A 14,697-nucleotide genomic window follows, 5' to 3' on the forward strand; every position below is an offset into this window, starting at 1 on the left:
GATTGCCTACCCTACAACCCAAAATGTCAGCTATCTGTCTGCTCTGCTTGAGTTAGGTCCCAGATAGTAAAGTTCCGTTTTGTTCCTGTTGATCTTGAGACCTGAGGCCCATTCGAAGATCTTCCATATAAACAGGAGGTTGCACATATTTGACTTCCTTGGCTCGCAAAAAAAATATTGTGTCGTCCGTATATTGGAGAAGCACTATTTGACAGTCTGCAGTTGGATCAATTCCGTGAATCAAGCTGTTGCCCCTAGCAGTTTCAGTGAATCTGGTCAGGCAGTCGGCCACCGAAATGAAAAGGTAGGGGGAGAGCGGGTCTCCCTATCTAAGCCCCTTCCTTGCTTTCAACCACGTTTGTTGGGCAGTCATTTACTAAGATGGCGGTTTCAGCGTTGCAAATGTATTGTTTGATCCAACTCCACCATTTATCGCTGAAGCCGAGCCATCGCAGTATACTTTGCAGGAAGGACCATCTGACGTTATGGAATGCTTTCTCGAAGTCAACCTTAACACTGACGCACTTCTTACCGGATTTTGAGCACTAGCTGATGAGTTCGGTTGCAGTGATGAAGGAGTCGGCCAGTAGGCGGTCTTTCAAGAAGGCCGATTGTGTTGGGGAGATAATTGTCGGCAAAATGAGAGCGAGTCTGTTGGCCAGGACTTTGGAGATGATTTTTTGGATTCCGTTGATGAGATTTATTGGTCGAAAGTCATTTATTTTGCACGCTCCTTTTTTAGGGATAAGGCACACATATGAGTAGTCAGTTGGGGACGTGGAGAGGGTGTTATCCTGGAGATCCGTGAAAATATTGAAGATGTCTTCCTTAACTGTTTTCCAAAAGTATTGGAAGAAGATGAGCGAAAAACCGTCAGGTTCGGAGACCTTATCACTGCCCAGCTAAAAGGTAGCGTTCTTAACTTTCTTAACTTCCTTGAGGGTGAATGGGCAAGTAAGGGAGTCAGGGTCAGACAGAATATCTCCGCGGTCAGGGTCAAGCTGTTTGATAGATAATTTAAGTTCTGAGATTTTTTAGAAATACTGTGAGCGTCGAATTCTTCTTTGTTATTAATATGGCCACTGTTGTGAAGATTCTCGATTGCTGATTGCTGACATGCGAAGAAATATTTCTTTGGTACGCTAGCTCCAACTATTGAACGACGAATCAAGTATTAGATCTCTTCTTATCCTGTTATTCATTTTCGTACGATCAACCGATCATCTTCAAGCAAAAGTAGAAAACTGTGGACTCACAAGAAGAGATATATGGAGGATCCTCACTGGATTCAGCATCGATCAAACGCAAAACGCAAAGCTTTTGAGGAGGATACGGAGGATCCATAATTGGAAAGAATATGTTTCAGATCCTTGAACCCAACCACCCAATCAATTCATATCAAATCACACTTGATCATATCTAGCAGATATGATATAATTGGCCGCTTCAGCTGGTGCTAAACTTGACGGGTCAGTAGATTGATTTGCTAGCTACTGAACGTGCCGGCCAGTAATGTGACCGCTTTTCGTTGTTATTGGTGTTTTTTTCGATTAATTTCATCTGTTGCCTTTTAGGCAGTGTTTGATTCCAAAACAAAGAAACGCATCACGTAAGCTGTTGTTCCTCTCTTTATTTTCAAATGTTATGTTTGGTATTCAAAAACAATAATTCTTAAAATTTTTAAATAAGCTAGTACAAGATGTTGTTCCATTCTTTTTTCTGAAACAAGTTTAGTTTTTTTTTTTTTTTTTTTTTTTTTGAAGCAAAGATTAATTAAAATCTAATTAAAATTTAAATTAATAATATATGATATTTAATTATTCATTAATCTAATTAATATATTTAAATTATTATTTATTGTATTATCATATAACTAATTTTATATTGATCAACCATTAATATTTTTACTAATCTAATTAATTTTTTTTACTATTATCTAGCTAAAATAATTACTAACTAATTAAAAATTAATTTTAATTTATATTTTATATTAATTATTATTAATATATTTTTTATATCTATATATAAATGATGTCATATCTAATTAGTTAATTTATATTTATTAATTATTTTAAGTAATATTTGATATTAATTAATTAAATAAAATATTTTAATTTAAATTATAACTCTTATTCTCTTTGTTGCAATCTAACCATCTAAACACTTTATTTTATTGTAGGAACTTCTCAATTTTTTTCTTCCAAACGCATAATTGTCTAGGTCCTGTGATCTAAATAAGGCAGTCTCTTACTATTACGCCAATCAACGCAGCCTTAAATTTCAAAAAATTATAAATATTTTTATAAATTTTATCATACCATAAGTATTCTTTTCAATATAAATTAGACTACTATATTATAATAACACCCACTAATTGATACTTTAGTTTCACGATGAAAGCATTGTGCAGTTAGGATGATAGTTACTCCCTTTATGGTTGAGTGGTGGGTTGTAATTAGTATAATTTAAACGATAAAAAAGATCAAAAGGATAGATCTAACTGAGAAAAATTTGATACACCAAGCGCTTGGTCATATATAATAGTATAGTAGCCGGACTCTCCAAATACATATATACTTTCTTTCAAAATACCCTCGCTGTTATACTTCTTTACTTCAAATCATATTAACTCTAGTTAGCATGGTGAGCATCTAATATAGGTTAAATTTTGAAGTATCTTTTTTTTTTTTTTTTGAGAAAAAAAAAAAAACACTTACAAATTTGAAGAGTGTCTATCTCACCCATGATTAAAGAAGCTTTTGAAGGGTATATTTTTATATGATTTTAACTATTAGCCCTAAATTTTTGTTCATTTTTGTCTAACATCCAAAATAATATTGTTTACCGGTATTCTTTAATACTATTTAGCTCCTAACGAACTTTGGTTCATTATTATTTTAGTTGGTTGTTTTTAAAATTTTATTTACTTTAAATTGCTCTGCTGCTATTACTCATTATATTTTTATTTTAACTTCCTACGAAGTAATTAAAATTATTAAATATATTGAATTCTTCAATGGATTGAAAAATTTGTAAACATTTAATTGACAAAAATCCAATCCAATTTCAAGACACAAAGTATTAAGAAGACTTTGATGAAGAATTGGTGCATCTCATATGTATAATACATTAAGGGAATCTCCATATATTAACTTTAGAAATTTTGTGATGGTATGATGAAAATGAATTGGAGGGTAAATTCGGTATTTTGAATCGAGTTATACCTAAACATGAAGAAGTAATTTTTATGAAGGCATTTTAAAAAATTTTCATCTTTTTGAGGGAAAATATAAAATTTTAAATTTAAGGGTTATTTATGATTTAGAGCTATTAAAGGCAGCGAGGAAATCTTTCCCTTTTTTTTTTTTTTTTTTTCCTCTTTTCTTGTATTTTGCATTGTTTCTTTTTTTTTTTTCTTTCTCCTCTTTTGATTTTTTTATATGGGGTTAGTTTCCTACCAATGTAGTTTAATTTACATACTATGAATAAGTGAGTACATGTTTTTTCTTAGGATGGAGAATACTAAAAAAAAAAAAAAAACGCTTAGTTTGGCATTTTCAACCTTGCGAAGGATAGATAAGAAAGGAGTAAAATACATGTGGATTTACGGGTAAGAGAATAGATTTGACCAGAATATCAATTTATAACAAGTTTTTTTTTTTTTTTTTGAGAAAAAAAAAAAAACACTTCAAATTTGAAGTGTCTATTCTACCCATGATTAAAGAAGCTTTTGAAGGGTATATTAGTATATGATTTTACTATTAGCCCCTAATTTTTGTTCATTATTGTTTAACATCCAAACCACATTGTTTACCGGTATTCTTTAATACTATTTAGCTCCTAACTTTGGTTCATTATTTATTTTAGTTGGTTGTATTTAAAATTTTATTTAATTTTAATTGCTCTGCTAGCTATTACTCATTATATTTTTTATTTTAACTTCTACGAAGTAATTAAAATTATTAAATATATTGGAATCTTCCATGGGATGGAAAAATTTGTAATTTAATTGACAAAAATCAATCCAATTTCAAGACACAAAGTATTAAGAAGACTTTGATGAAAGAGTTGGTGCTACTTCATAATGTATAATAGTTAAGGGAATCTCCATATATTAACTTTAGAAATTTTGTGATGGTATTGATGAAAATGAATTGGAGGGTAAATTCGGTATTTGAATCCGTTATACCTAAACATGAAAAGTAATAGTTATGAAGGCATTTTTAAAAATTTTCATGCTTTTTGAGGGAAAATATAAAATTTTTAAATTTTAAGGGTTATTTATGATTTTAGAGCTATTGGAAGGTAGCGAGGAAATCTTTCCCTTTTTTTTTCTTTTTTTTTTTTTCTCTTTTCTTGTATTTTGCATTGTTTCTTTTTTTTTTTTCCTTCTCCCTCTTTTGATTTTTTATTTGGGGCTTAGTTTCGCTACCAATGTAGTTTAATTTATATTCCTAATGAATTAAGTGAGTACCATGTTTTTTCTTAGGATGGAGAAATACTAAAAAAAAAAAAAAAAAAGCGCTTAGTTTGGCATTTTCAACCTTGCGAAAGGATAGATAAGAAAGGAGTAAAATACAATGTGGATTACGGGGTAAAGAATAGATTTGACCAGAATAAATCGAATTTATACAAAATTATTTTAAAATAATTTATTTTGACTGGAATAAATTTTTACTATCCAATTTACTATGCAGATTTTATGGGATAAACTACTTTACCCTTGGTTGTTCTATTACCGACCATAGCCAAAGGGGTAAATTTTAATTGTGTAACTCACATCTAGTTTAAAATTTTCGATCTAATTAGTTAGAGAGATTTTTATTCAAAGTGAGGTGTTCCCTTGGAATAAAATCTTTGCAGATTCATTTGTTAATGTTTGGGTTGTTGCTTAGACTTGGTCCAACATGTTATTCAGAGTTGAGAGTACGCAATTTCTTTTGCCATCCATTTCATTCTTTTTTTAAATAAAAAAGAAACTTAGCTAGAAATATTAAGTCGCTAGGCTTGGAGATATAAATTATCGAACTCTTAACTAATTGCGCTAATAGAGAGTACGTAGTTGATTTGTATTTATCCCATGCTATTCACACCACTGAAATTTTATTTCTTGAATGTGATAGAGGGCTGATTGTGGGGATAAATCTAGATCTCCCTTTTACAATGAGTGAATAAAAATTATGTCATTAATGGGGTATTTGAGTTGGATATCAAGTACTTGTTCATCCATTTGTGTAAAATTAACTTATCGGTTATATTTTCTTTAAAATTATCCTGAAATATCTATAACGTTAACTACCACATGCGTTTGGGATTACAAATGTAATTTCGAAGCCCTAAATTTCTGTATTTGATTTAGCACAAATATCTCATACAACATAATTTAGAATTTTAATACTATCTTATATTCTTGCCAAGGGGAATCTAAATCTCAATTTGTGGCCAAAAGGTTTAAAGGCTAGTTTTTAGGCGGACACCAAATTAGATCACAAGTTTAAAGCATAAAGACACTAAAAGCTGGTTTGGTTAGGTCGAGTTTGCAAATGCAATCTTAATATATTTGGTGCGGACTCTCATAGATAGCACTAGCGCTGCTACAAACTATAATAGCCCAAAAACACTTATGACTCGCCGCTTCCTTCGCCACAGAAATCTGGTTAAAGAAATGCTATTTTGCGGGCATATTCGGACTTACATCAACAATATATGCGGGAATGTGGAAAACTTCAACTGCTAGGCATAACTGTGCACAAGATGATCCCGCCACTCATTAACGACATGATCAATTCGCATCGTACGACATGGTTCTTGGATTCGGGCTTACGAACCAAGCACGGTTGAATCCGGATAGTGTTCGGCCAGAGTTGGGGTAGTAACACTGTAACAGGAGAAAAAAATGGGCCGTAGATGCAGCCCATTATTGGTTCGAACTCGGCACAACCGAAATCTCCTAAATCTTTTTTGGGCTGAGCTCGACTTGTGAACGCTCTTTCGACCCACTAACAACCACTCGCTCATATATTATAAATATAATAATAAAAAAAATCAAAACCCTTATCGATCCCAACCGCGTCGCATTAACAACTCTTAAAAACTCGTCCTTCTCGGTCAACCTCCTCATTAAATCACACGCAGCGACCACCGCTTCTTCTTCCTCCTCTTCCTCCGCGCGAAATCGAAGCTCGGAAACCCTAGAAAAATGGCGAGCTCGTTGAAATCGGCGGCGCTCTTGGAGCAGATGAAGCTCCACTTCGCCACCGAGGAGGGCAAAAAACTCACCAAGAAGATCGGCCTCGTATACCAACTCAACATCGCCCCCAAGGTCCCCCAACCCCCCCTCTTTCTCTCTCCACCCTCCCCTTGCGTTCTCTCTCTCTCTTAGTCTAACGTTTTGCCCTAATATTTGGTCTGCAGAAGCTTGGGGTCGACGAGGAGATCTACGTTGTGGATCTCAAAGAAGGCAAAGTCACCAAAGGTGTTGCCTTTTTCCTTCCCCCTCTCCCCCTTTTACTTAATTGAACCAAAACCCCTCTCCTTCTAACGAAAAATTTGTATCTTTAGGGCCCTACGATGGGAAACCCGATGCGACGTTCTCGTTCACCGATAGCGATTTCCTCGCGATGGCCTCCGGAAAGTTGAATCCCCAAATGGCGTTCCTTAGGTGATGTGAATTATGGTTTAGTTGTGGTTTCGTTCCCTTCATTGGATGATCAATATGTTTTATATGTAACATGCTGTGTTATGCAGAGGTGCCATTAAGATCAAGGGAAGTATAAGCGCGGCGCAGAAGTTCACGCCGGATATTTTCCCCAAGCCTTCCAAGCTGTAGATGGGAAGCTCCTATACCCTTAAGATTGTAATTTCTCAATAAATTATTCCATAAAACTTTGCTATGAATGAAGGAAAATAATAGTTTAATGCAATTAGTTCTATGATATGAAGTATTTTTCTTCTTCTTATTATTTTTTCTCTGAATATATTCAAGTAATCATGGATGTTTAGGAAGTTAAAAGTGCATATCTGTATTTCTATATGATTTGCTTCAATAATTGTTAAGGGATGTCGAGGTATCTGCTCTGGTGCTGGTCTTGTGGTCGTTTGATCCCTTTTGTTTTCAATTTGAATCTTGTGCATGAGTGAGGTGTTGCAGTAAGAATGGCTTTTTGGTTTCTGGTGAATCGAATGAATCCTTGACCCTTGTTATTAGCTACAATTTGGCTCTCCTGATTAAGGTTTTTAGAGAAATATGTTGTTGTTTTTTTTTTTATGATCTTAGAGCAGGAGGCTTTGGGTTTGAATCCCAATAGGCTTATTGATAGTTAAACTTCAAAACAATGTCCACCTATTTAATTCCAACTTCATGTTCTGGGAGTTGAAAACATTGTGCTAAGGAGTGATTGTGAGTATTGAGCATAAACCATCTAGTACATCATTCTCTTATAGATTAAGCTTTTAGGTTTGATCAGTTGTTTCACATTGACCATCAGAGAGAAGCTGGGTGTGAAGCGTTGATTTCTTTCCTTTTCTTGTTCTAGACGCCACGAATGATCTTTCCAGTAATCCTCAGTGTTTGCCTGGACTCCATCTATTTGGTTGAACCGTCAGCACCTTTGGTTAGGCTTTTTTCGATCTTACGCAACTAATTTAACAGCATATCCAATTTTCAATCATAATGTATATTTTTCATTTAACTTTTAATGATTTCAGCCTTTTAGTATCTTTTTGGGGCGCTGATCTGATCTCTACAAGTTCATCTCCGAAATAATTTATCCTGTTGTTTTCCACCTGTTATATGCCATCGAAGCTAACCTGGCCTTGACATAAGAACTAGAGAAGACGACATTAATGGATTTAGCATTGATGCTTCCAGAATCCCGATCTGGAAGCGACATTCAACCATACAGTTGTTCGTTGTACCTGAAACTTTCAAGAGTGCTTTAGATCAAAAACTTACTCTTTGCATTGCCATTCTGATGTGTGACTTTTCAACTCCTATTAGGTGTTTGCTTTGTTTTGTTGGTATGTTCTTAAGTGAATCTGTCCTAAATCAGGTCTCAGCCTCTTGTCATGGCATTTTGATTGTGAGCCTCTTGTGATACAATCATCTAGTTGGAACCTAGCAAAAGGACATTAATTCTTTCTCTTTTTTTTCTCTCATTTCGATTCTTGTTGGTTTAATTTTCTACTATTTTGAATCGGTTATTTTCAACTTTTGCGAGTCAAGTGGGAAGCTGTTTGAGTTAAATAAACTGATTCTGTTGAAACTCAAACAACTTTCCTTTTTTTTTTTGTATTTAGGTCATCTATCAATTGATCAGTTGGGCAATATTAGGTGACTTAATCATCCAATTCCAACAGTTTAGGCAATCAACTAGGCGCGCTAGTTTAGCCTATCGGATCCTCTCTCTGTTGCAGTGAGATTTTTTTTTATTAGTACTATAAATCATAGGGTATCATTTGGTTCGGGGATAAGCAAAAAGTGGCTATTCCAGAAATAGGTATAAATTGAGTTATAAGCGGAGATTAGATCAATTTTGCATTTGGATGAAACTTGGGTTATTTCTGGGAATAAAAAAAAAAAAAACGTTGGGTTAGGTAAGATGAATAAGAATTAAAGTGAGTAGTTATAAGTAAAAAATAATGATATTATTTTTTTTATATTAGAATTTAAATTTTTATATTTTATATTTATATTTTAGAATTTAAAATATAAACTTTTAAATTTCAAAATTTGAAATTAAAATTTGACATTTAAAATCTCAAATTTTAAATTTTAAATTTCTAACTTTAAATTTGAGATCAAATTTAAATTTGAAAAATATAAAATATCAAATTTTAAATTTCAAAAAATTAAAATATCAAAATTTAAATTTAAAATTTAAAGTTTGGAATTTAAAATTATAAACTTTAATTTTGAGATTACAAATTATAAATTTTAAAAATTTAAATTTAAAATTTGAATTTTTAATTTTTAAATTTTTAAAATAAGAATAGGGCCGGGAACAATTAATAAAAATAATTTATTATAATAAATTTATAAATTTGATAAAACTAAATTTTTAATAAATTTATAAACTTTTATTATTAATAAATTTATAAATTTNACATATTATATTTATATAATTTATTTTTAATTCAATTTATAATTTTAATTAAGTTTGAAATTAAGAATTGGAATAGCACTATTCCACCAAAATGAAATAGTAAATTTCAAGCTATTTCGTGATAACCGAGAATAGCAAGATTTGATCATAATAAAACATTCCGACAAAAAATCACTCCATTTGGAGGAATAGCGTATCGGGGCCTAGGAGAATAATGCCGAATTGGCTTCGTAGAAAATAAAATTTGTGAACTTTTTCCATGAATTAGAATTTGCAATGCACAGTGAAGTTCCTTCTAACAACTAGGCAAGGATGTAGCAGATGCGTATGTGCCGCGCCCATCAATTCTATACAAGAAAACCTTGTTGCTAGAGATTCTGAATCTTGTCCTCTAGGAATAGGATCTGCATCATCTTTTTACAAGCATGGTTTCAAGTTTCAGCCAAAAACTGTAAAAGCAGAACTAAAATTTTAAAGGTTTATCCGTCGATTTCGATGTAATTAAAATTTTGGTTTTGCTGTTCTAAGAAATGTCAATATTGTAGCACATACAATAATATATCTTTTGTTGTTATATGATCTCTTCAATGAATGGCTACATGAAAAATTAGCTATATTTGTCAAAGATGTCTAGAAATCACTTCAAACTTCATCCTTGACTTGACTCTGAACCATTTTTGTCATCACCTGCTAGAAGTCTTCAGTACTCTACTAAATGTTCATATGGTGGCCACAAGGTTCCCACATGGTTGAACCATGTTTATCACAGCTAAGCAAAACTAGGACATGTTGATTAAGTCCATATTGATCTGTCACAACTCAAAATGCAATCTAGCTAACTGCTGCTGTTCCTGGTTGAACTTCAGCTCAGAAGTCGTAAATAAACACTATCTATGAGCCTGTTTGTTTGCCCGTAAATAATTTTGCTTGGAAGTATGTTTCAGTTTAATTGAACTTCAGATAATTTTTTTTTTCCACACCATTGTTTATTTAATAAGAAGTTAATGACTTTGAAACTATAGATATCTTACTTTTTTATTTATTTTGTTGAAATTTTTGCACTCGCACATAAGAATAAAAAAAAATTTACGAGAGTTAATTTACCCAGGGAGACACCAGTGTATTTTGGAAAAGTGGAGTTGCGGACAAATTTAATTACCGGCAAATCAAACAAGGTATTTGCGGCTGAAAACAATTTCACTCGCTCCATTTTCGGTCACGCAAACATTCCTTATGAAGAAGTGGAAATTCTCTAAAAAATGAAAACTTTTGCTGGTACTTTTTTTGTATTTTGGTTTTCATCTGTAGCATCTGATAGACAGAAATCTCTCTTCATTGTACTTCTCTTTGTGGATTGCCTCACTAATTTTCCTTACCAAGTTCGTGCTCGTACTGTTTTGTTCCCAGCAGATTTACCATTTACTTTTATGCATATAAAACCTTCATCTGTGAGTGTATCAATGTTCATCAATTGCTTTCAAATGTCATTCTCTGCTCTTCTCTATTCTTATCGCTTCAAATGTTTCTAATTGTGTGATCTTGCTCACAACATTTGACATACATGCGTGTAGAACGACATAACCAGTGCAATCCAAATGAGTTAAAAATATCGATTCTTGGTGGGCCTGCAACTCTCGCTTTCGTCGATAGAATTTCTCGATCTCTTGACGCGCAACTTCGAGCGTTGTCGATGTATCGTTTTCCTTCCACGCATTGCAAACACATATACGTGCCTTTCTACACTTTGTTAGTTTGTTGCTACTCCTTTCTACAGTAACAGAATACCATTATTCCGCTCAGCTACTTTTATTTCCCTTCTTTCACGCTCTTTTCTTTTAAACCCCTTTAACGGTCGTAAAGGAAATTCCTCAATTTAAGGAAGGTTATTTCAAGTTATGGGACCCAAAAAGATAAGAACCCCTTTCCAATCCAATTATGGAGAGGAAATTGCTTGAAGACTTGTGCCAGCTCCGGTATCAAAGATAATATGATTTTTCTTTTCTTTTTTTTTCTTTTATTTCTTTTTGTTTGTTGGTATCCTTAACTCGCACGGAGGCTTGTTCTATCTTTCCAGAACCAGTATGTTTACATGAGCCGAAAATTTAGAAATTTGAACCCCTGATCTTTTTCTCTTGGAATGTACACGCGGCGGTTCTAAATTTTGATTTCTTAAGCTCTATTTAGAGTTATAGAAAATTTATATTATGTGAGATGAAAAAATACAATATGAAAATACTTTATTTATTTTCATGCTTTATATCATGTTATGCATATATAACATTTTATGAGTATAGGGCCATTTATAATTATAAGTTTTTGACTATTGGATGAAGAGATGTGCGGTTAGGATAATAGTGATTCCTGATTAGGATGATAGTGATTTTTTAGGATTGAGTGGGTGGTTGGTTGAATAGTATGATCTAACGGATGAAAATAAATTTTTTTTTAAGAGATAGATAGCATGCTACCTGCTTTGTTTATTTTATTTAGAAATAAACTTAGCTGAAGTTGTGAATCAATTAGGATTCGAATTTGGGATCTCAGGTACCAACCCCAAGCCCTTTGCCATTTGTGCTAGGAACGATCGATTAACGGATGAAAATAGTTAAAGAGATAGATCTAATGGCCGAAAACTTATAAGTATAGAAATCTATGCTCATAAGAGTACAGTAGCCAGACTTTACAACAATAATCGTGTTGGCGGAGAATGGACTTTATTCGCAATGGGAATAGGCTAGCCCGCACATTGGAGCAAGACGCGTAGCGCTATATGGTTCATTTGCCAAACGACGCATGTCGGAAAGATGCGGTCACCAATGAGGATGAGATAGTTTGCCGAAAGTCAGAATGGTCGTCTCGGGTGAAGTTATCGTCGGGTGAGATGGTAACTAAAGGGTAGTAGATTCTTTTTTCTTTTTCTTTTTTTTGAGAGATAAATAGCACGCTATCCGCTTCGTTTATTTCATTTAGAAATAAACTTAACTAGAAATATGAATCAACTAGAATTCGAGCTTGGAATCTTGGATACCAACTACCAAACCCTTCGTCACTTATACTAGGGACGGTCGGTAAGGATAGCATATTCTATTGATATGGCTATTTCTAAATTACAATATTGTAGCTACTTCTGAATTACGTTACGCTTACTCCTACACCTCGGATGCGGGATATAAACTAATATTTGGGTAATGTTCGGGATCTCTTTTTCATCCGATAGGCGTTCGGGTTTTTTTATAGGCGCGCAGCTGCTATCGCCGGAGTAACTCCTGCAGTCCGCCATCCTTCTTTCCTTAACAGTTTCCTGACCCTCGACATTCATTTAAACTCTGAACTACTCGATTCAAGTAAGTCAGCTTTTTACTCGTCCAAGTGGATATGTTCGGACGTGATACAATAATCAAAACACGCCAAAATTGGCGCCTCGTTTATTCAGTGCTCATTTTCATTATCAACAGATTAGATACAATACATTTTTTGATGGTACTCTACAGTTCCATCAAAGAGCAAAGAAGTATAAGCTTCTAACTCCATTTTGTCTGATTATTTTGTTAAATAGTTCTCAGTACTAAATCTCCAGCATAAATAGCAAAGAATTTGATGGTTGATATTCGAGATTTCAAATTTGAATCCTAATTGATTCACATTTCTATTTAAATTTATTTTTTATAGAATAAATAAGCTGAATAACATGTTAACTTTCTCTGGAAAAAAAAAAAAAAAAAGATTTCCAACCACGCTAAGGGTCTGTTTGTAGGGATGCAAACGGCGCGGATCTGGTGGCGGGAGCCCCGCCCCGCCTCCGGCCCCGACTACAAAAAGTCCGCACCGCCTCCCGCTTCGAATCCGTGACGGGTTGAAAATAGTTATTCCATAATCCGTCCCACCTTACAACCCGCCTCTCGCCGGCGCCCTGAATCCGCCCCGCCAAATAGTATTTGTTTTATAAATTATAATATTATTAATATTTTATAAATATAAATCAACAAAATTTTTAATATTAATTGATAATATTATAAAGTTATATATAATTAATAATATCAACTATAAAAATAAAAAATATCAATCACAACTCGCAACAAAATTTAAAAATTTTAAATACATACATATGGAAAAATTTTAAAGACATACATTTGGGGCAGATTCGGGGTGGTTCATGACGGGGCGGATTCGGGGCGGATCAAAAATTTTCCTGTTTCCTGCCCCGAATCCGCCACGGATCATAAAAATTGTTCCGTTTCCTGCCCCGAATCCGTTTATTTCCTCCCGTTTACTGCTCCATTCGGGGCGAATAGGGGCGGATCGGGGCGGGAGCTCCACCACCCGGATTCATTTGCATCCTTATCCGATTGTTTTGATGTAAGTGGAGTGATGGAACTCAAGTTCCATCACTTTTGTTATTTGTTTTGGTGTAAGTGAAAAATATAATGTAACTCAAGTTACGTTAGAACTCCACTTTAGCTACTCTCAACTTCCTCATCTAAAGTGCCGAACTCGACTTCCACCACACTCAACCTCCTCTAAAAAATTAATTAAACAGTAAAACTTAAACTCTACTTCCTTTATAATGAGTTAGAATTACGTTATTTATAATAAATTAGAATTATCTCTAAATAATAATAAAAAATTTAATTATATAATAAGTTATATTTTATAGTTGTAAATTTACTACTATATTTAGGAGATAATGAGATTCACTTACTTGCATCAAAAACAAATAACGGAACTTAAAAAACTAATGTTACAAGCACCAAGTTACATCAAAACAAACAGAAGAAGTAATTGAATTTAACTTTCAGACTGTACGAGTTACGTCAAAATAAATAATAAAAAAATAATCACACTTCAGAAAAATTCAAATATCACTACACTTGACTTACGTTGGATCTACAAATTCATCAATCCAAACGCCCCACAAAGAAAGGTTATTGCAGATAACAGTCAGAGCGTTGTACAGTGAGTTGTTAGATAATCTCGACAGCCGTTCTTATCAAATAAATGTGAAAGAAAGCTATGAAGCCTCAACGTCTCCGGGGTGCATCTTATCATGTCGCGCGATCGTTGACTAAATGCAGCTAACTTACAACGGCCGTTCGACGCTGACGCCATCTCATTCTCTATGTGTGTACACATATAAAACGGTTAACTTAGTACAGGTTGATATAAATATCGTAAATTATAAATATATTTTTATAAAATAAAATTTTTAATATTTTTAAATATATCTATCTAGTTTATTATTGTTAAAATACTATTTATTTTATAAATAAAATAATCTTTTTGGCATCACAAATATATCCTTCCAAAAGTTTCAAATATTAACTAAAGAGAGGTAAAAACATCAATTCACCTCATTAACTAATTAGGGTTAGGTATTTTACATATGGTTATCTAATTTTTTCTAACGGATCCTAACAGTAGAGACATATTTAAAAATATTAAAATTTTTGTAGGGATAACATATAAAAGTTGAACTTTGTAGAGATATGTTTGCAATTCATTATATTTGTAGGGACCTGTATGCAATTAACCCTATATAAAAATACCTTTTATGCTTTTAAAATTTACACAAGTCATTTGGTATTTATAAATTTCG

At 33.3% G+C, this 14,697-nt stretch overlaps 1 protein-coding gene across 1 annotated transcript; it reads left to right on the forward strand.

Moving 5' to 3' along the window:
• LOC109711223 (non-specific lipid-transfer protein-like 1) lies at positions 6,118-7,178 on the forward strand. Its single transcript, XM_020234158.1, has 4 exons — positions 6,118-6,322; positions 6,415-6,475; positions 6,562-6,661; positions 6,748-7,178. The coding sequence occupies exons 1-4, from the start codon at positions 6,200-6,202 to the stop codon at positions 6,827-6,829; spliced, it is 366 nt and encodes a 121-aa protein (XP_020089747.1). The 5' UTR covers positions 6,118-6,199; the 3' UTR covers positions 6,830-7,178.

This window comes from Ananas comosus, linkage group 6, assembly GCF_001540865.1.
Source record: "Ananas comosus cultivar F153 linkage group 6, ASM154086v1, whole genome shotgun sequence".
NCBI classification, from domain to species: domain Eukaryota; kingdom Viridiplantae; phylum Streptophyta; class Magnoliopsida; order Poales; family Bromeliaceae; genus Ananas; species Ananas comosus.

What these genes read in the sequence shown, in the direction of transcription:
- LOC109711223 (XM_020234158.1), top strand. Translation starts at nt 6,200, where the DNA reads ATGGCGAGCTCGTTGAAATCGGCGGCGCTCTTGGAGCAGATGAAGCTC. An exon ending in AACTCAACATCGCCCCCAAG is followed by an intron (nt 6,323 to 6,414) that starts GTCCCCCAACCC and finishes TTTGGTCTGCAG; the next exon opens with AAGCTTGGGGTCGACGAGGA. An exon ending in AGAAGGCAAAGTCACCAAAG is followed by an intron (nt 6,476 to 6,561) that starts GTGTTGCCTTTT and finishes TTGTATCTTTAG; the next exon opens with GGCCCTACGATGGGAAACCC.